This window comes from Lissotriton helveticus, chromosome 5_1 (genome assembly GCF_964261635.1).
Source record: "Lissotriton helveticus chromosome 5_1, aLisHel1.1, whole genome shotgun sequence".
Taxonomy (NCBI): Eukaryota; Metazoa; Chordata; class Amphibia; order Caudata; family Salamandridae; genus Lissotriton; species Lissotriton helveticus.
Genome location: NC_136065.1, coordinates 1,430,865,649 through 1,430,888,000, shown reverse-complemented (window position 1 = coordinate 1,430,888,000; position 22,352 = coordinate 1,430,865,649). Strand labels below are relative to the sequence as shown.

The 22,352-nt window shown below is 46.3% G+C and overlaps 1 protein-coding gene across 1 annotated transcript in view; it reads left to right on the top strand.

Annotated features, from left to right (window-relative positions):
• The window catches only part of LRIG2 (leucine rich repeats and immunoglobulin like domains 2), a 412,722-nt gene that overhangs the window by 180,477 nt on the left and 209,893 nt on the right, over positions 1–22,352 (top strand). Inside the window, exons 9-11 of the mRNA XM_078644436.1 lie at positions 6,739–6,819; positions 20,244–20,315; positions 21,106–21,174. Of these exons, the coding sequence (XP_078500562.1) occupies positions 6,739–6,819; positions 20,244–20,315; positions 21,106–21,174 (222 nt within the window). The remainder of the gene's footprint in view (positions 1–6,738; positions 6,820–20,243; positions 20,316–21,105; positions 21,175–22,352) is intronic.

The window sequence follows — 22,352 nt, the reverse complement described above, 5'->3', positions numbered from 1 at the left end:
TCCCCTTCCTTTTCAGGACTTCCTTCTTCCTAGTTCCATCCTTTGAACCACCGGACTCCTCCATCTGGCTGCCTGCCAGCAACTCCTTGTTTCAGGCATCACCGGGATCAACGCGGCAAACCCGACGCAACTTCAGCCCTATGCACCCGCAGCCTGAGGGTTAGGTAACTAAAGCTTCTAGGTGCTGAAGTCTGGGTCCACTATCCTAGTGTCCAGGTCCACTGTTGTTTTCCCTCCATCCAGCCGGGTTCGTCCGGAATCCGTAACTTTGTAAACTGTAGCATCCATAGACGTTGGTACGCATCTCGCGTGAGAGTTTCCACTCTGCACGTGAGTCCCGTGGGCCTCCTGCTCCGTACTTACCTAGTTCGTAGCGTAGTCCCAGCGATCCTCCAGCCTCTGGATCTTCTTACAGTATTTTCCTTCCTCGTATTCCATTGTTTTGAGTGTATGGTTTGCCGTGCCCCTCAGGCACACTTGTAGATATTGTGCGAACTCGTATTTCTTTTGTAGTATTGTCATGTGCTTAGCCCTCTGACCTCATAAAGAGTTCAGAGGTGTTGTTGTTAATAAATATATCGTTTATTTTCATAACAACCTGTGTGGTGTCATTTCATCTGGTATTCAAGGGGTTATATTGTGGTAAAACAGCTGGCTTCACATGCCAAAAGAGTTTAGCCTAAAGACTGCTTTTGTCCACGCTACTAGGATAGCTGGTCTATCAGGTTGACTTGCAACCAATCACCATAAGGGTTGTTTGGACTGATACAAGGTGATCACTAGAATTAGTGAGCATCATATATCAGGCCAACTTCTCACAACGATGTTTTACATAAACAAACAGGGGGGAACTCAATCGTTCCCTCTGCCAAGCTTGCCACAGGAAATCTGGAAAAGGGCTATACCACTAAAAATAGACATGCTAGCCATACACCTGCCAGGGAAGGACAATGTAGAAGCGGATTGGCTCAGCAGGCAGACTTTAGCGTCCCACGAGTGGGAACTCAACAGTCAGTAAACAGAGACACTATTCAGGAAATGGGGCACGCCAACAATAGACCTGTTTGCAACATGCCGGAATGCAAAATGCCGATACTTTGCATCCAGGCAACCAGAGGCACTGTCACAGGGGAATGCCCTATGGATAAGCTGGTCAAAAACATTTGCCTACGCTTTTCCCCCGATACCGCTGATCCCCAGGGTTCTCAACAAATGCATGAAGAGCAACATGACGCTCATCCTGGTGGCACCACAATGGGCCAGACAGACCTGGTATTCTCAGATAATGGAGATGGCGCAGGGGCCACCCCACAAGTTCTCAAAAAGAAGAGACCTACTCTCCATGGAAAGCGGAGAAGTTCTACACCCAGAGCCGGAGAGCCTCAACCTCTCAGCCTGGCTCCTGAGGACTTAGAGTTCGCACACCTAAAACTACCAGAGAGCACCCTGCGGGTGCTGCGAGAGGCAAGAAGGCCCAGCACACGCAAGTGCTATGGGGAGAAATGGAAAAGATTCACTCAATGGTGTTGCAAGAAAAAACTCCATAGGAAACTGACCAGGGAATCCACAGTGCTAAGATACCTCACGCACCTAATTAAGGCTAAGCTAAGCTCATCCTCGCTGAGGGTGCACCTGGCAGCGATTGTGGCATACACAAGAGGAGAAACAAGGAGAAGTTTTTCACATCCCAAGTCGTAAAAAGATTCCTAGAAGGGGCTAAAAGATTAGCGCCACCAAAGAGAATGCTGCCGCCGGCCTGGAACTTAAATGTGGTACTGACGGAGCTCATGAAAGCACCTTTCGAACCCATCCACAAAGCATCACTGCAAATGCTAACGATGAAGACGGCCTTTCTGGTAGCAATCATCTCGCTAAGAAGGGTGAGCGAACTGCATGCTCTCACACTGCAGGAACCCTACATCCAGATACACAGTGACAGGGTTGTGATGAGAACAGACCCACACTTCATGCCAAAGGTGGTGTCGAGGTTCCACATGAATCAGAGTATTCAGATTCCTAGCTTCTTCCAAAACCCCACTACAAGCGCTGAGAGGTCGCTCCACACCCTAGACGCAAGAAGGGCTGTGATGCACTAGTTGAAAGGACGAAGGAACACAGGAAAACAAAACAGTTCTTCGTATCCTTCGCAAACAGTTACATGGGCAAACCAGTGACTAAGAACACCATAGCTCTATGGATCGCACAGACAATACAATTCTGCCACAAACAAGCTGGCCAGGAGGGGCACAGGCCCACTCCACCAGGAAGAAAGGAGCAACAATTGCTTTTCTGGCCAACACACCAATTGAGGACATATGCCTGGCGGCAACATGGGCTTCAGTGCACACTTTCACTAAGCACTATTGCGTGGATGTACAAATGAACAAAGAAGCACAAGTAGGACAAAAGGTGCTTCAACATATATTCAACAACCAACGCTCATCTTCCACCCAACCGCCACAAAAATAACGAAAACCGCTACAAAATCTATGCACAGCATAGTGAATCCAGAAAGATTCACGCTGCAAAACGAATAGTTTCTTACCTGTCGATGTAGTTTTGCAGCTTGAAGATCTTTCTTATCCGCCACCAACTCCCCAGCAGCTGTACTCTCAAGTTCTAGTTCAGTTCTGAAAGACCAAGGGAGTCCAGTTGTAGGGAGAATCCAACATCATATCCTCCACTGGCAGTCCGTAACATCGGACAGATGGGTCTTGCTGATCATTCAGAATGGTTACTCCCTTCCAGTCAAATCTTTCCCTTCTCCTTTATCGCCATCTCAAGATGGCTGGCGAAGTATCATCTTATCTTGCTTCGAGAGGAAGTTACAGCTCTCCTGGCCAAGCTGGCTATAGAAAGGGTTCTGTTCTGAGAAGTAAGCAGTGGCTGTTTTTCCCATTACTTTCTGATACCCTAAAATAATAAAGGTCTTTGTCCCATTCTAGACCTGCAAACTGTCTATTTTTTTCTCAAAAAGTAGAAATTTACGATTCTTACGTTGGTTCAGGTCTTGTCTGCCTTAGACCAAGGAGACTGTCTGGTAGCATTGGACTTGCAGGATGCATCTTTTCAAATCCCCATTCTGCCTGCCCACATTCTTTACCAGAGTGTCAAGGTAGGCCACAAGCACTTTCAGATCACATTGCAACCCTGTGCGTTGCCTTACCACTGTCAGGTGTTCACTAAGATGATGGTCGCAGCTCATCTGTGCAGGTTAGGGGTTTCAGTCTTCCCCTACCTCCACGACTGGCTGTTGAAGGCATCCGGGCCCCAGATAGTCGTTACCCACCTCTAGTCTACAGTGGACTGCTTGCATTCTCTGGGGTTCACTATTAACGTGCCAAAGTCACACCGGACTCCTCAGACGCTCTCGGAGCTGCACTGGACACAGCGTTGGGCTTATCCTCCCGAGCAGCGAGTCCAGGATATTCAGCTTATGATACTGATGTTTCAGCCTCTTTCGTGGAGTTCAGTGAGAATAATTCTGAGGCTGCTGGGTCTCATGGTCTCCTATGACCTGTTGGTAAATCATCCCAAATGGCGTATGCAGGCTCTGCAGTGGAACCTGAGATTCCAGTTTGGGCTGCATCAAGGAAATCTCTCGGATATGGTCCAGATCTGCAGTGGGAACTGCAAAGGACCTGCAGTAGTGGCTAGTGGACCGCAATTGGTTCAGAGGCAGGTTCCTCTTCCTTCCCCAACCAGATCTCACAGTGGTGACGGATGCGTCACTCCTGGGATGGGGCAGCCATTAGGGAGAGGTGGAGATCAGAGGACACTGGTGTAATCAAGGCTTCACATCAACTTATTGGAGCTCTGGGCGATCCAACTATCATTGAAAGCATTTATTCCATCTGTCAAGGGGAAGTTAGTGCAGGTGTTCATGGACAACACCACCTCCATGTAGTACTGCAACGAGCGGGGTGGGATCTTGGACCCTTTCTCAAGTGGCCCTGAGTCTCGCCATGGCTGGAACAGCAGGCCATAACCTTAATAGTTCAACACCTATTATTCTCTGAATGCCAAGGCAGACTATCTCAGACGTTGATGCCTAGCAGGTCATGAATGTAGTCTCCAGCCTGAGTTGGTCCAAGGGGTCTTTAAGCAGTGGGGATAGCCTTGCTTAGATCTGTTCACCTCCGAAGAGAACGTGCAATGTCAGCAATATTGTGCGTTGGAGTTTCCAAGATGGCTATTGCTCAGTGACACTTCATCGTGAGTGGAGCTCAGACCTCATGTACGCCTTGCCACCCATGCCACTCCTGCACAGAGTTCTCAAGAAGATCGGGAACAACCGGGCTCTTGTCATCCCTGTGGCTCCGACTGGCCGCGTTAAGTTTGGTATTCCGAGTTTCTGAAAATGAGCATCGATCCTCCGATCATGCTGCCCCTTCAAGAAGATTTTCTGGCGCAGCAGCAGGAGAGTGTTCTCCACCTGAACCCGTCAACTCTGCGCCTCCATGCGTGGATATTGAGCGGCGACAGTTGATAGCTTATGACCTTCCACCCGAAGTTTGTAGAGTTATTCTGGCGGCAAGGCAGACTTTCACCAAGTCAGTATATGCCTGCAGTTGGCAAAGATTTTTTAAATATTGTACACGAAGGTCTATTGACCCTCTTTCTGCCTCTCTTTCTGATCATCTTCTCTTTAGTCTTACCCTAGCCCAGCAGGGCTCTGAGCTGGGCACTCTCATGGGTTATCTTTCTGCTCTGTCCGCTTTCCTGCAGCTGCCTGACCAACCCTCTTTATTCAAGTGAATAGGTTCCTGAAAGGGCTTGCACATATGTTTCTCCCTGTGCCCTTCATTATGCCTCAGTGGGATCTGAACCTGGTTCTCACTTACCTGGTGTTTCCTTTCACCTGCTACATAATTGTTCACTTCAGTTGCTTACCTTTAAGACAGCATTTCTTAAATGGTGACCACATTCCATCTGGGTCAGTCGGTCACACTGCCCACTTTTTATGCTCCACACCCCTCTAAGGATGATGAACGACTCCATCATCTGGACCCAAAAAGAGCATTGTTGTTCTACCTTGTCCGCACAAGTGAGTTCTGGGTGGACGACTAACTAACCATTTCAGGCTGGGTCATTATCTGTTTTAAGATCTACTACACCCTGGCTAAAAAGCAGCTTCCTGAGGGATTATGAGCTCATTCCACTGGAGGGAAGGCTGCACCAATTGCATTGGCCCTCTGGGAGGTGCTAGTCCTAGACATCTGTCAGGCAGCAACATGGGCTTCAATACACGTTTGCTAAACACTACCGCCTGCACAGTTGTGTCCGCAGGGATGGACATTTCACCCGTTCGAACCTGCAGGACTTTTTTGCCTTGTAATTTGTCCGCAATCTACCACCAGGGTGGTATGGCTTGGTTATCTATTCAAAGGAAAGAAATCTGCAGCTTGAAGTCTCTATCATATTAACAAGTTACTTATCTTTGGTAACGCATTATCTGATAGAGACAATATCTAGCTGCAGATTCTTTGCAGACCCACCCATGCCTTCCCTCTCTGCGAACACATTTTTAGAGCTAGGGTTGATCCCCTTTTCAGGGCTCAAATTTGTACACACCCTGGTCAGTCTAATTCATGGCTCTGTGTTCCTGGAGTGGAAAGTTGTGAAAAGAAACTGACGCCCGCGTGCCTGGGTGGTGCCTATATAGGTGACCACGACGTCCCATCTTGCTTCAACGCCACATGGAGCCACCCAATGGTGCGCAGGGTCCTGCTCATGCAAAAGTTTCCGGATGCACTCTGACACTTGGGAAATTCAAAGGTAAGCAATCTGCAGCTAGATATTGTCTCTACCAGATAATTTGTCACCGAAGCTAAGTAACTTGTTAAGTCAATGAGGAACATTACTATGGCATTCATGTTTATTGGTGCATTCAGGGTCAACATGCCTTGGTGAAGACCTGCAGGAGCAACCTCATGGAAGGTCTTGTAGACCATCTGCAAGCAGTACTTTCTGCATGTGGACGGTAGCACAGATGTCCAAGTTGTAGTCAAGGTATACTGCTTCCATCACATTGCTGTTATTTACTGTTTGCGGTAGTCTAGTCAAAACAAATTGTGACTCAATAAAAGATGCAGTGCTGTAGAAGACTACTTACATGAAAGACTGTTCTCCAGCATTGGTATCTTTCAAAGAATTGCATGCAATCCCCCAGTCTACGTCTGTTACAGCATAAGACTCATCTGCTCAGAATCTATCCAAAATGATAGCTGAGGGTTATTACTCCTGGGCCAGGGGGAGCCTGTGTAAGGTTAATCTGAAATTCCGGTTAAAAAATTCCGGTTCTTGCGTACTATCTGCCAGCAGCCCTCGTGCATGTGGTTTACTGAGCAGAATCCCAAGTTCGAATGAACAAAAATCTCATCAGTCATAGTGCCTTGTCAAGTAACTGGTAATGGTATTCTCATGAAAAAAATTGCTAAAAGATACAGTGCTGGAAAATAATACTTGAAAGATGGCTCTTCAGAGTTGATGTATTTAATATAATTAAATGCAACTCACACACTTATTGTAAAAATATTTTATGAGGGTACTGTTTAAAGACGTGTCAAGTTTGTTACTACTGTGGGTTCCAGGCTGGATGTCGAGAATATGGGGAAAAGGTTGTAAATGTATAATAAAAAATTTGCCGTTTAGTCGTTTTTATATATTTTTTTTATTTGAAACATCTCTTGCCTACAAGAAGGAATTTATAAGCTCAATATCATGTTTTTGTTACAGGGATTTAAAGAACAATGCAATTTCATGGGCCATAGAAGATTCAAATGAAGCGTTTGCTGGACTCCAGAAACTAGAAACTTTGTACGTATTTTATGGTACCTAATCTCAGGCAATGAACTGCTTTTGCTCAGTTTTAGGGATTAATAGAACAGAGTATAATATACTGACTAATGCTCAATATCTTCTTTTAAAACTCTAGTTACTTGTGACCGCTATACCCATTTTCGATCCCTGTTTCATTTTGCAAGCAATTTAACTCTTCTGGTAACTCCTGTAGCAGATTATTATGTTTTTCGGTAGTCATTCAATTTGAATCTCAGTTTTATGATGTGGGAAACATTTTAAGCCATTGTCTACTTTCCTTGCTCCATTTCTTTTCTTTTGTGGGAAATTGTTATATTTGAGCTAGTTTTGGAAGACCTTACTTTTACTGTGTTTCTGATATTAGCTTTTGCTTTGGGTGACTTTAGCAAACTTTACTGTCAACTGCATGTCAGTGATGGTAGAACAAACTCCTGTATGTCTTTTCGCCAATACCACTCCTTGCCTGAGTTTTCAAGAAGATCAGGACAAACCAGGTCCAAGTCACCCTGGTGCGCCGGATTAGTTACGGAGAGTATGATATTCAAAACTCTTTGGCTTCAGCATATGTCCTTTGATCATGCTGGTCCTCCGGGAGGACCTCCTGTGGCAACAACAGGGCAGGTTTCTGCACCATGGCCGTTATGCTTGGAGATTTAGAGGCTACTGCTGAACACCTTCTTCCCTATGTGGTTGATGTCATCTTGAGAGCCAGGCTTCTCTCAACCAAAGCTATGTATCCCTGTCATTTAGACAATTTTGTGGCATGGTGTGGCACATTATTAATTGACCACCTCCAGACCTAGTTATCCGATATGTTGTCTCTTGCCTGACAAGGCTTTGAGCACAATTAAGGGTTATCTATTGGCCTTCTTAAGGTTGCCAGATCAGCTGTTGTTGATTAAGTCCACAGTTGTGATGCGATTTATTGTAAGTCTTCAACATATGTTTCCCCCTTCTCCTTTGTCATGGCCCAATGGGACCTTAATCTGGTCCTTACTTTTCTGATGTGCTCCCCTTTTGTGCTGCTTCACTGCTGTCCTTTACGGCTCCCTAATATCAATGCTGTATTTCCTCATCACCGTTACCTCGGCACAGCGATTAAGTGAGCCACAAGCTCTGTATCATTACACTGTAAATTACTTTCTTCCCAGACAAACCTGTCTGCGGACACGAGCATAATTTCTACAGATAGTTATAACACTGTTCCACTTCGGACTGCCGCGTTCTGGGCTGCACCTCACCCCTCTTAGGAGGGGTAGAGGCTCCATTGCTTGGATCCCAAAAGCGCTCTCAGATTATACATTGATCATACCCAAAGATCACCGGCTGGATGATGGAGAAGAGAACCGTCTCCCACTGGATCATGCTCCGCATTAAGGTTTGCTATGCACTGGGCAAAAAGCAGCTCCCATAAGGACTCTGTGCTCATTCTACCAGGGTCAAAGCTGCAACCACTACATTAGCACTCTGAGTCCCTGTCCTAGACATATGCCAGGCAGTTATGTGGGCCTCCCTCCATACGTTCACAAAGCATTATCATCTGGACAGTCCGGTTCACCGAGAGGGGCATTTTACCTGCTTGGTCCTGCAGCACCTTCCGGTTTGAGTCCATTCACAGATAGATACTGTTGTGGTATCTAATCAAAAGGTGAGGAATATGCAGCTAAAAGGCTCTAGCAGAAGAACAACTTGCCTTCATTAACGCTCTTACTGGTAGAGACTGTCTAGCCGCAGAAAAAATTAAGTAGCGTATGTAAAGGCCATCTTTTCTATGATCCTAGCAAAATCACACTTAAGGATAAAATGATTTAAAATCTGCATTATACGCACTTTACAGAGAAGAAAGATTGGCTAGGGAGCTCACTAAACCGACAATCCAGGCTTATGTGAGTAAAGATCTGTATATACAACTAATCCCTCTGTATCTTACGCTCCCAATGTCTAAGTGGGAAAGATTTTTGCTTTTTCGCCTTAGGGCAGGTACTGTAACATTTTTATTATGTTTTCCACTAGGCTACACTTTTTTAAAATCCGGTAATAATTTGTGCCCATGTGATGACACCAGCCCGCAAACTGATTTACATTTCTTTTTCTTTTGTAAATTTTATCAAAAATATTTTAAATGGATTTTAGCACCATATTTTAAAAAGCACAGACCACTTTCTTTAGTGGAATCCAATTTGATGTTCTCGACTTTGAATAATGAAGAGCTGATATTCCGCACTAGCACTTTTCTAAGAGTTATTACCCATGTTCGTAAAACAATGGAGAATCCCTAGCAAATCTGAGAATTATATTTGTAACTGTTCTTATACTGCTGTTTTTAACTATCATAAATATGTTATTTTATTTGGGATTGTCTGTATTGCTTTTATGAATTTGCAAAAAATTTTAATAAAGTTTTGAAATCGAGTCTAGCCGCAGATTTCTCATTATCCCTTCTCTCTGTCCCCATTCTGCGATTAAGATCCCAAGTCAAGGAATCTCCACTGTTGTGTTTACCAATTTTCTTTGGAGGCTCTGCCTCTGGAGACTTGGTCAGTCTTGAAAGCAACTGACAGCAGGTTGTGGGAGTGGCGACTATATAAGCTCCACGCCTTATTTTTGCAGCGTGAATCTTTCTGGATTCACTATGCTGTGCATTATTCCGCGGTCTTGTGGTTGGGTCCGGATTCGTAGTCTTTCCTTTTTTTTTTTTTTTTTTCCGTAGCCCAGGTGGGCGTCGGCGTCACACCCCCTTGGGTGTATTTCCGGTGACGTCGGCATGCTTCCTGCGGAAGCTCCCACTCTTGGGCGCCATCTTCAGATTCTTTTTTTCCGCGGTCGGGTCTGGATCGTTCCCGTTTGGGCTCCAGACATTTTTGGAGAAAGAAGAAAGAAAATACAGAAAAGACGAGGAGAAGACATCTGAAGACTCCAGGGGACTTCATCGGCGAAAAGTCAGCAAGGAGAAGGCGTTTTTCATCGAGATCATCGACGACCGTCGACGAACACGCGACCAGAGAGGCCCTGGACGCTCGATGATGGACAACACGCCGTTCAAGTTCTGCCGTAACTGCCACCACAAGTACGCGCAGAAGGACCAGCACCCGGTATGCAACCTTTGCCTACCGGTGAACCACGAAAGCGGAGACTGCAACGCCTGTTCCGCCTTCGCCCCGAAGACCCTTCGTGTGAGAGAGAGGCAGAGGGTAGCACACGCCACCCTGCAGGGGAAGGCCCCGACTCCGTCCCTCTACGAGCTGGGGATGTCCTCCGAGGAAGAAGACAACGCTGCCGCCGAAGACGACAGCTACACGGTCGTAGAGACCGATTACACAAAGACTTCTGACAAGGTAGGAGACTCTTCGGCCCCCAAGAACCCGAGAGACTCTGAGTCTAGAAAAATCGAGGGCAAGACCCCGAAAGCGCCGACGGCAAAAAAGGCGGCGTCCGCGACTACTCCCAGGCCCAGCGGATCCTCCGAGAAGGAGTCCCCGGCGCCGAGAGCTGCTGATCAGCAGAAAACGTCAAAAATCGTCCCCGAAAAGGATCGATCGACGCCGAGGGAGAAAGACCCAAAACTGACGACGACGACCAGAGACCCAAAATCTGGTTCGACGTCGAAAACTTCGACACCGAAAGGCACGGCGACGAGCCATCCGCCGAAAAGAACAGCCGACCCATCCGACACGGAACATGCGGCCGAGATGGAGAAGAAGAGAAGGCGCCTCGAGGCCGAAATGGAGAACATCATGCAGCAGAAGAAAGATTTCGATGCAAAGATGAAAGCCTTCACGATCCCTCACAAGACCAAGCCACCGGTGGTGGAGGCGGTCGAAGAGGAGGATGAGATCGCGGAAGTCGCCGAGGAACAAGACCAGGACGTCGAGGTGATCGACGACCAGGAGGAGTACGAGAATCCCTACGATAGTTACAACTATGGGGAGGAAGAGGAAAGCAGGACGGACACAGAGTCGGCACACTCTGACCTACAGGAGGTAGATTACATAGATGTCGACACCGACAGCCCGGAGGAGGTGGTCGACACTTACCCCTCGAGGCCCTCGCCGCCGGACGACATCGGGGCCTACAACTCGGTGATACAATCTGCCGCAGCAGCTTTCAAGCTCAAGCTCGACGAAGAGAAGCAGAAAGCAGACTTCCTGCTAGAAACATTGCTCCCAACACAAACGAGGAGCCAGTTCCTTCCAATGCTCGAAAGCGTCCTGGCTCAGGGGAAGGAAGCATTCAGGGAGCCCGCAACATGCAAGGCAGTAACTCCCAGAACTGAGAAGAAGTACAAGCATTCCACAAAGGACCCGGCCTACATTCAGGGCACGGTCTCCGCAGACTCCATTATCACGGCCACAGCAAGGAGGAGGGCTAACGTACCCACTACCTCGGGCCCGCCACCGGATAAGGAGAGCAAAAGGATGGATCTGGTGGGCAGAAGGATCGAACTGAATGCCGCGACCCACTGGCGCATGGCTAATTCCAACGCCCTGATAAACAGGCACATGTACCAGATCATGGAGGGGCTGGGGCAGTTGGTGAAGGACCTGCCCCAGGATGCCAGGCAGAAGGCCGAAAAGCTGGTTGAAGAGGGAAAAAACGCGGCAAATTCTTGCCTTAAGACGGCCCTGGATGGGGCAGACACCGCCAGCAGGCTCATGATGATGGGCGTCACGGAAAGGAGGCACGCCTGGCTCAGGATCTCAGGTTTCAAACCGGAGGTGCAACACAGCATCCTGAACACACCGTTCAACGGCAACACGCTTTTCGGAACAGTTGATGAAACACTCAGTCAACTGAAAAAAGATAACGAAACAGCAAGATCCATGGGAGCATTGCAGTTCAGAGGGAACAAGAGGGGCACCCCGTCACGGAGGCCCGGCGGGAGAGGCGGAAACCAGCCAGGTACATCACACCAGGCTTTCCAGCAAACGCACCAGGCAGACTCGCAGGCTCAGCATGGTCAGCAGAAGCAGTTCTGGCAGTACCAACAAAGAGGCCAGTCCTTTCGAGGGAGAAATGGACGGGGACAAAATAGAAGAGGGGGGCAGCAGCCCACCTCTAAGTGACTTCAAAAAACTCCGTGTGCCCGCCCACAAAAAAGATCCCAGGGGGCAGCACGTACAGATGGGTCAAGACAAACTAGACACCTACGACCACATGACACCAGTGGGAGGAAGATTAAGATTTTACCTCCGAGAGTGGAGAGAAATCACATCAGACAAATGGATCCTCAACATTATCCAATTCGGATACTGCATAGAGTTGGAGGGGAGGCCAACAAGCAGAAAACCAAAAAGAAAAACAGTAGCAAGCAAGCAGCTGCAGTGTCTTCAGTAGGAGGCAAAGGAACTCCTGCAGAAGCAGGCCATTGAACGGGTACCCTTCAAGGAAAGAAACACAGGAATATACTCAACGTACTTCCTGGTACCAAAGGTAGACGAGACAATGAGACCCATTCTGGACTTACGGTTCCTGAACAAATTCATAAGAACGCAAAAATTCAAAATGACCTCCCTGCAAGAGGTGCTCCCACAATTGCAGACCGGGGACTTCATGGTCACAATAGACCTCAAAGACGCCTACCTGCACATCCCAATGAACAGAAAGCACAAACACATGCTCAGGTTCACCATTGGAGAAAGCCACTACCAGTTCACGACACTGGCCTTCGGACTAAAATCAGCACCAAGAGTTTTCACAAAGTGCCTCGCAGCTGTCGCAGCGCACCTACGAAGGCAAGTAATACACGTATACCCTTACCTGGACGACTGGCTGGTGAAAGCAAACTCATACCAAAAATGCAAGCAGCACGCACATACAGTGACGAGCACGCTCACAAGCCTGGGGTTCTCCATCCATTGGAAGAAATCATCAATGGAGCCGGAACAGGTCAAGATCTTCCTGGGAGCACAGATCAACACCTCACTGGGCAAGGTGTTCCCCAGCGAGAAGAGGGCGAGAAGAGGGCGAGGGCGCTGGTGAAGGAGACTCGCCTCTACCGGAAGGGGCAAGCTCGGACAGTGAGGACTGCGAGCAAGATCATGGGCATGATGGCATCATGCATCCACCTGGTACCAAATGTACGACTCCACATGAGACCCATTCAAGAATGGCTACAGGAGCAATGGTCACAAGCTACAGGCGGTTGGGAGGATCTAGTCGTGGATCTAGTCTATGCCGTGCCATTGGAATTCTCCCTTCCTGTCTCAAGCGTTACTAATTTGGTAACCTCGCCATTTACTCTGAGGAGAAATTTTAGGAATATCTCTGACGAGGCTCTTGTCCCTCTTGTTTCCACTCCTGAATCTGTATCTTCTAAAGATGCAGCCGAGGCAGCTCAAGATTTGATGGACTCCATCTCTAACGCAGTGGAACAACTTGCCCCCTCATCTCTGCGCTATGTAGCTCGCCGAAAGCCTACGGCACCTTGGTTTTCTGATCAGCTTAGACTCCTGAGGCAGGGTTGTAGGAGCAGTGAGAGAAACTGGAGGAAATCTTGGGATACCAATGATCGAGAGGCTCACAAGTCTGCACTGCGGGAATACAAACGGAGAGTGGTAATGGAGAAGCAGGAGTACTTCTCCAATCTTACCAGCTCTCTCTCCTCTTCTAGGGAGCTCTTTAAAATCGCGGACACCTTATGCTCCCTGCAACTCCCAGACCCCGTAGTTAGTTCACAAGAACTTTGCAATAGTATTTCTGACTTCTTTCATAATAAAATTCTTGACATACATGTCTCTTTGGAAGCTCATCGTCATGCCCTGGATCAAAGTATCCCGCCTGTCATATCCAGTCTTGAGTCTTTAGGTAATGGTCCTTCCCGCTTACTCATGGAATTTCCATCTCTATCCCTTGAAGGACTGAACCTGTTACTTGACAGGATTAAATCGGCATCCCCCCTGGATCCTCTTCCACTGAAAAAACTGAAAGAATGTAGAAATAGCCTTCTTCCTCCTATGCTTGAGGTGATGAATAAAGCTATTACCCAGGGCTCTTTTCCGCCCATATGGAAGAAGGCGATTGTGAAACCTCTTCTTAAGAAACCATCCCTCGATCCGGCCTTGCTGAAAAACTTTAGGCCGATCTCCCTTCTCCCCGCTCCCGCTAAGATGCTTGAGGCGCATCTGAATCTTCATCTGTCCTCTTTTCTTGACTCTACTGAATACCTTGATAACACGCAACATGGTTTCAGAAAACACCACAGCACTGAGTCCGCTCTTACTTGTGTGGTCGATAACATCCGACGCAAAGTGGACTCTGGCCAAACTACGGTTCTGGTTTTGTTGGACCTCACGGCCGCGTTCGACACCCTGTCCCCCGCCATCCTTACATCTCGGCTTAGGGAAGCTGGTGTCATGGGGCCGGCCTTGAGTCTCCTCAATTCCTTTCTGTTGGAAAGGGAGCAGAGAGTGATGCTTGGGAACCACCTCTCCCCTGCTAAGTCATTGCAGTGTGGGGTGCCACAAGGGTCGGCTTTAAGTCCGACCCTGTTTAACATCTATGTGGCTCCCCTGGCAAGACTAGTTAGATCTCAGGGGATGGAGGTGGTGTCCTACGCAGATGACACCCAGATCATGGTATCACTGGCCCACTCCTCTGTCAAGACACCTGCCGCCAGTTTCAGGGTTTGCATGCAGTATGTGGCAGACTGGATGACTATAAATTCCCTCAAACTGAAAGGCGAAAAGACGGAGGTGTTGATCTTTGGGAAAGACCAAGATGTTTGGTCGAGTGAGTGGTGGCCACCTTCTCTTGGTATCTGCCCCACTCCTTCCCAATCTGCCAGAAATCTTGGTGTTATATTTGACACCGCGCTCTCCCTATCCCTTCAAGTCAACAGGACCGTGGCCACCTGCTGGGGTGTGATTAGGATACTGAACAGAATCCGCGGGTATCTCTCCCCCCAGACGCGCAAACAGGTTGCAGTCGCCCTGGTGGGCTCGAGGCTAGACTACTGCAACTCTCTGTATATGGAAGTCAACAAGAGCCTTTTACACCGACTGCAGACTGTTCAGAATGCTGCAGCACGTTTTGTGCTGGCTCTTCCGAAAACCTCTTCTGCCACTGCGGCGAGGAAAGACCTCCATTGGCTTCCTGTCCAGCACAGAATCTCTTTTAAAATTCTGTGTCTGGCTTACAGAGCGCTGACAGAAGGTTCCTCGAGTGCTATTGGTTCTCTTATTACGCGCTATGTTCCTATAAGAGGCCTTCGCTCTGCGGGACTTCATCAACTTGTTGTGCCCCGTTTCAAACTTGCTAGATGGGGAGCCAAAGCTTTCTCCGTATGTGCTCCTCAGCTTTGGAACTCTATCCCTTTTGAAATGAAAACTCTTCCTTCGTTAGTCATTTAAAAAGGCTCTTAAAACGTATTTCTTCAAGAGGGCCTACCAATGAGAGATTGCTGCAGAGAGGGGGTTTTAGCTTCTATATTTGATTTAGGCGCCTTGACGCCCATTGGGCTAAGTTTGCGCAAGACAAGAACCGTTTCATTCATTCATTCATAGTGGTTGTAACGCACGCAGTGCAGAAGGAGATGGCATGGTGGACCATGGAGAACATAACAAGGGGAAAGCCTCTAACGCCCCCAACGCCAACAGTGACCATCACCACAGACGCATCCCTGAAGGGATGGGGCGCTCACATGGAGGAGCTCAAGGTGAGGGGACAGTGGACGCCAACAGATGCGGCAAAACACATCAATTACCTAGAACTAAAGACAATCTTCCTTGCACTGAAAGCCTTTCAAACAAGACTGTACAAACACAAGGTGTTGATACAAACAGACAACACCACTGCGATGTTCTACATCAACAAGCAGGGGGGCACACAGTCAGCCCCGCTTTCAACGCTGACGCAGGAGATATGGAGATGGGCCATCCCTCTCAAGATAGACCTGCTAGCCATACACCTACCAGGGAAGGACAACATACAAGCCTATTGGCTCAGCAGGCAGACATCGGCATCCCACGAGTGGGAGCTCAATGCTCAGGAGACAAGGTACCTGTTCGACAGATGGGGGACACCATCGGTGGACCGATTTGCCACACGCCAGAATGCAAAATGCCAAAACTTCGCATCCAGGCAGCCCGAGGAGGGGTCACTGGGGAATGCCCTATGGATAGATTGGTCAAGGACATTTGCTTACGCCTTTCCCCCGATACCACTGATGCACAGAGTGCTGAGCAAGTGCAGAGCGAGCAACATGACACTGATACTGGTCGCACCACAGTGGGCGAGGCAGACATGGTACTCGCAGATCATGGAGATGACACAGTGTGCACCCCACAGATTCAGCAGGAGGAAAGACCTACTCTCCATGCAGAACGGAGAGGTACTACATCCAGAGCCAGAGAGCATGAGCCTAGTAGCGTGGCTCCTGAGGACATAGAGTTCGCACATTTGAGACTACCAGAAAGCACCCTGAGGGTACTTCGGGAGGCACGAAGGCCCAGCACTCGGAAGTGCTACGTTGCGAAATGGAAAAGATTCACTATATGGTGCAGACAGGAAAGGCTCCACAATAAAATGAAGAGGGACTCCACAGTGCTAAGGTACCTGACGCACTTGCTGGAGAAGAACCTTAGCTCATCCTCTTTAAGAGTTCACTTGGCAGCGATAGTCGCCTACACAAGGGGAGAAACGTGCAGGAGCTTCTTCACATCACAGGTGGTGAAGAGATTCCTAGAAGGTGAGAAAAGGATCGCACCACCCAAGCGGGTGCCGCCACCTGCATGGAACTTGAACACAGTCCTAACGGAACTCATGAAAGAGCCCTTTGAACCACTTCACAAGGCCTCCCTAAAGATGCTAACTATGAAAACAGCCTTCCTGGTTGCAATAACGTCCTTACGCAGAGTAAGCGAGCTTCAAGCGCTGACGCTACAAGAACCCTACATACAAATACACAATGATAGAGTTGTGATGAGGACTGACCCACACTTCATGCCGAAGGTGGTATCGAAATTTCACATGAACCAGTCTATACAGATACCGAGTTTTTTCCAAAAACCAACAACAAGCGCAGAGCGAGCTCTACACACCCTGGACGCCAGAAGGGCAGTCATGCACTACATTGAGAGGACAAAGGGACACAGGAAAACAAAACAGTTTTTTGTGTCATTCGCAAACAGCTTCATGGGGAAAGCTGTAACCAAAAAGACCATTGCACGATGGATCGCGCAGACAATTCAACTCTGCCACAAGCGTGCAGGACAAGAACTGGCAGAGGGGACACGTGCCCACTCCACCAGGAAGAAGGGCGCTACAATGGCCTTCCTGGCTAACACACCCATAGAGGGCATATGCCTGGCGGCAACATGGGCTTCGGTGCACACGTTCACGAAGCACTACTGTGTGGACATACAAATGAACAAGGAAGCTCAAGTTGGACAGAAGGTGCTACAGCACATATTCAACACCCAACGCTCATCTTCCACCCAGCCGCCACAGAGATGAGAAACCGCTACAAAATCTATGCACAGCATAGTTAATCCAGAAAGATCCACGCTGCAAAACGAATAGTTTTCTTACCTGTCGGTGTAGTTTTGCAGCTTGAAGATCTTTCTGGATTCACTAGCGAACCCACCCACCTCCGCCAGAAAGATGAGGCTGGAGAGAGAAGAGGTGGTTAACTAAAGGAAGGACTTTAAAAGTACAAAGCGGTAAAATACCAAATAAATAGAACATTGCCATTACTTCGGAAGCGAAAGAAACACGGAAAAAAAGAACCCGAAGATGGCGCCCAAGAGTGGGAGCTTCCGCAGGAAGCTTGCCGACGTCACCGGAAATACACCCAAGGGGGTGTGACGCCGACTCCCCCCTGGGCTAAGAAAAAATAAAAAATAAAAAATAAAAGACTACGAATCCGGACCCAACCACAAGACCGCGGAATAATGCACAGCATAGTGAATCCAGAAAGATCTTCAAGCTGCAAAACTACACCGACAGGTAAGAAAACTATTCGTTATGGAGCGTAATGTTGTAAGGGCTCTGCCACAAGAAGCCACCTTCCGGCATGCAGAGGTACTGCTGAAAAGTTTCATGATCCAGCCTGACACCTGTGGGATATTCAAATAGTGAAGAATCTGTGGCTAGGTAGGGTCTCCTTTAGAAAGATAATTACCAAAGGTAATTAACTTGTTCTTTTTGAAATTATAGTTTTTTTAATTTCTTTTTTATTTCATGTCATCTGAGACATACGTGGCACAGAGCATATCCTAATAATTTTCATGGTGTGGGTATTAATTTGCTTAAGATTTACAAAGAAGTACATGTTGTAGTTACTAGCCACACACCCAACCCAGTTTCAAGTTGTTCTTGTGCTGTGCGCTGTTGCAGGATTTTTAGCTCTGCAAAAAGGAATAAAAGCAGGTTCCACCCCAGAGCCTTTTAAAAACCTGCGAATGTCATTTCAGATTATTGCAGGGCGTGCTTTTATTATTGACACCACATAACACAACTTTAGTTTAGGGTTTTGTAACTTGGAGAAAGTGCCATATGGCTTAATCTTAACGTTTTATTTGAGAGATTGTGTTGTAGTACACAAGGCTCAACTGTAAATGCTTGTTAAGTACACTGTGTTGCCAAATTGACTCTTAATTGAGACATTGGAAACGCAGAGGTATTGCATCTCTTCTAATCTGAATTGTTTCCCCCCGCCCCTCATAGTGACTCTTGACCCATTATTTAGTTACACTCCCAACCAGCTGTTCTCTTTTTTTAGGTCGAGACTAGCAGCAACGCGCATGCGCTGCTCGCTCTGCATTACTGCTGTAGTAGAGTATGGGAGAGAAGCCGTGCCCACTCTCCCACCATATTTTTCATTGCCTTGTGTCATTGTCTTTCATAAATCCTGCCTTTGGATTTGTTAATAGGCCTGTAAGTCTCTCCTTAGTACGGTCTTGTCTTCATTTGTACCCTCCCAAGGCGACTGGCCCTTTTACTTGACTTGTTACACGGGACCTGTTATTTAGTCTGTAAGCACTATTTACTTTATTGAGTTTCTCTTACTGTAGGTTGGACATGCGCTGCTTCAGCTGAAACTGCTTGACTTTTTTAAGTGGCACGGCTGCCCCTGTACCACGGGTGCCTGTATTCAATCACTTTAACCCGGCATTATCTTGTGTCTGTTTCAAGCCCTCAAGTGAAATTGATCTAGAAATGATTAGCCAATTAAGTCATGTGAATTCCCGGTAGCACATATTCCTGTACTAATGTGCTGAAGCAGATAACAGCACATCTGTATTACAGGTCACCTGTAATAAAGCCACCTGACTGGTTGTTTTTCAAAATCCTGTTTTATTAACAACAACAATACCAATACCACCACCACCACCACCACCAAAACTGCCACCTCCACCAATACCACCATCAAAACCAATACCACCGCCACCAGTTACCACCGCCACTACCACCAATACCACTACCACCACCACCAATACCACTACTACCACCACCACAAATACCACTACCACCACATCCAATGCCACTACCACCAATACCATTACCACCACCACCGATACCAATATTACCACCAATACCACTACCACCAATACAGCAACCTCTCACTAACTAGCAATAGCAGAGGCACTGTACGAGGCCGGAGCTGCAGCAGAGACCATCCCTCCCTCCATCCCTCCCTCCCTCCATGCCTGCCATAAAGCACAGCCCTACCTGCACCAGGTGAAGCCAGGGCCCTACTACAGCTGGAGTGTTTTTTTATTAGGCCAAAGATGGCAATGACATTACACTCAAATCACGGAGAGGGCAGGAAATGCCCCACTCTTCCTCCTGACCGCAACAGTGTAATCACAGAGCGAAAGGTGTTGGTGCTCTTTGTTAGTGTTTATAGCTTGGATCATATGTAACTCTAACTTCACACTTTGTGTCTGTGTAATTTATAACACTTAACACATCTTCTTCACTGTTCTATTTATCACTACATTGAAGGGTCCCCAGGCCGGTCTCTTTCTCTGATATTTACAATCTAACAATCGGCCGAGGAGGCACTTAATGCAATAGGTCTCGTGTTTGCGAGAGTTTAAGCTGTCAATATTGTAAATGACAATGCCTTTTAATTATGTTTTAAAACCCAAAACATAAATAAGACATTGTCATATACAATGCCAATAGCTCAAACTCGCATAAATGCAAGAACTATTGCATTGCAAATGCATGTGCTTAAAAGCTTGCTGCATGCACCGCTCTTGAAATGCATCCACTCCGAATTAGAGTTTTCTTTGTTGTTTCCATTATGATGTACTCTAGTGAATCATTTGTCGGTATGATTAAAATAGACAAAGGTTTAAAGGTCAGTAAACATGGATCCCTATATTCATCCTTTATTTTTTTAAGTGAATTTTAATCTAAGAGTAGTAGCCTGCTTAATGTTGATCATAAGTTAATTTGCTTGGGTTGTGTTGCAGAATCCTACAAGGAAACAAGATAAAGACTATTACGAAGAAAGCATTTACTGGCCTTGAGTCACTTAAGCACCTGTAAGTATAGCGTTAAAGTTTATTTTCTTCATCAGATGTATCCAGATTTATTCCACATTAATAGATCTGATTGCTTGCCTGATAAACAGTATCCAATTTGTTTTGTTATTGCTGTATTTTTAATGAGCTCTGTACCAATTTCATAAATTATTTGAAGTGAATTCTCTGATGTTTATTGAAAATAGGTAAACTGAGCTTTTTGCACGCAATATGGGAAGGTAGTGGAGCTCATAGTCATGCACATCTACATTATTGTGCACATAATATCAGTCTGACTTGCACAGACTATTGATTTATATTTTGCAACACAAAATGAGGACATGTTTGTATGTAATATTTATATAGTGCAAGACTAGCTGACATGAAGCAGAGCATATGCCTTTTTCTTTTTAATTGGCTCCTCCGATTAATATCGATCACAGAATTCCTTGAAATTAATAATCAGATATTTTAATTTAGTTGCTACAAGAGTTCTGTACTGTACCCAATAATTGTTCATCGATACACAATCCTATCACTGGTTTTCTTTTTCTCTTTTCTCTCTCCCTCTCTGTTCTGACATTTTTGGCTTTGGAACAAAGTTAAGTAATAAAGGGTGAAGGGAAAATTTTACAAGAATCATGTAGGGCTTCATATTGTAAGACGAAAATGTTGAAATACTTTTCAAAACAATGATGGATACCTTTGATAAAAATGTAGACATTTCTTTAGCATGCCAAATGATAAACGATTGATGACATAACTTCGCAGTTTATTCAGTTACATGGGCCTTTTTTATTTTATTTTTTAGAGACTTGAGCAATAACGACGTAATGTCCTTCCAAGAAAATGCATTTGCTTATATTGATCTTCAGCAGTTGTGAGTATAACTCCTAACATATCAGTTGTACGTACCAAGTTTTCTCTGTGATTTGTAGTGGTTTAAAAGCATAGCTCTACAGTTGTTCCATGTCGTGTGTGTGTAACTCCTTCACACCCTTTCTATTAATTGCATTTTGATATGTGCTTTCTCCAATCGTAAGCACATGGCTACTAGTCCCAGAATGCGAACAAAAAAACAGGACTGGGTAAGCTACCCACTCCTTATATGGGACAGTCTATTCAATCTAGCGGCAGTGGAAGTGTTTGTAACTTTGTCAAGGTAGATTTTAGGCATATTTATGAAATGTTTGAAGAAGATTGGCATTGCTCCTGCTGATGGATATAAAAATTGTCTTTACATGTGTTTTTTAACAGCTGTTTCTTCAATTTGAATGCCCCTCATTTAGCAGTGGATCCTTGAAACGTTGATATGATAAATTGATAATGTATAGGTGACCTTATTAATTGAGATAAATATTCAAGTAAATTAAGAGATGTAGTTGCAATAAACTATTTTTCCATGTAGAACATCCTTAAATACATTACTTACCTGCTATTGTAGCCAGTTTATTTAAAACTTTACACATTACATGGTGAAATTGATTTTCAATATATGCTTTTCTGATGGTTCTGCTTAGTGCATTAAACAGTGTAGAATGCTGGCTCTCTATGTAATATATCAATACTCTTATATATCTCATAAAGAATCCAGGGTGTAGGAAGTGCAAGGGAGTTCCATTCCTTTGTGGTATTGTAGCTAAAACTTCTCCCACCCCAGTTAATTAATTTTGATCCTGACAGTCGGCATCAAATTAGTGTTGGCCGATCGTAGAGGTCCCATAAAAGTGTCAGACCTTCTTTGTGGAGTGTCTTGTGAGCGATGCAGAGCACCTTGAATTTTACCCACTGACCGACTGGCAGCCAGTGCAGGTCCTGAATGCCTGATCCAACAGACAGATATTTGGGAATATCTAGTATGAGTCTCGCAGTGGCATTTTGTACCGTTTGCAGCTTTCTAAGAAGAGTGAATTGGATATTAATGTATAGGCCATTGCAGTAATCAAGTTTTGATAAAACGAGAGAGGTCACAACCCTCCTTCTGGTTTTTTGGGGAATGAAAGGGAGTATTTTTCTTAAAGTTTTAATCATAAAATATGCGGAAGACACCACCTTAGA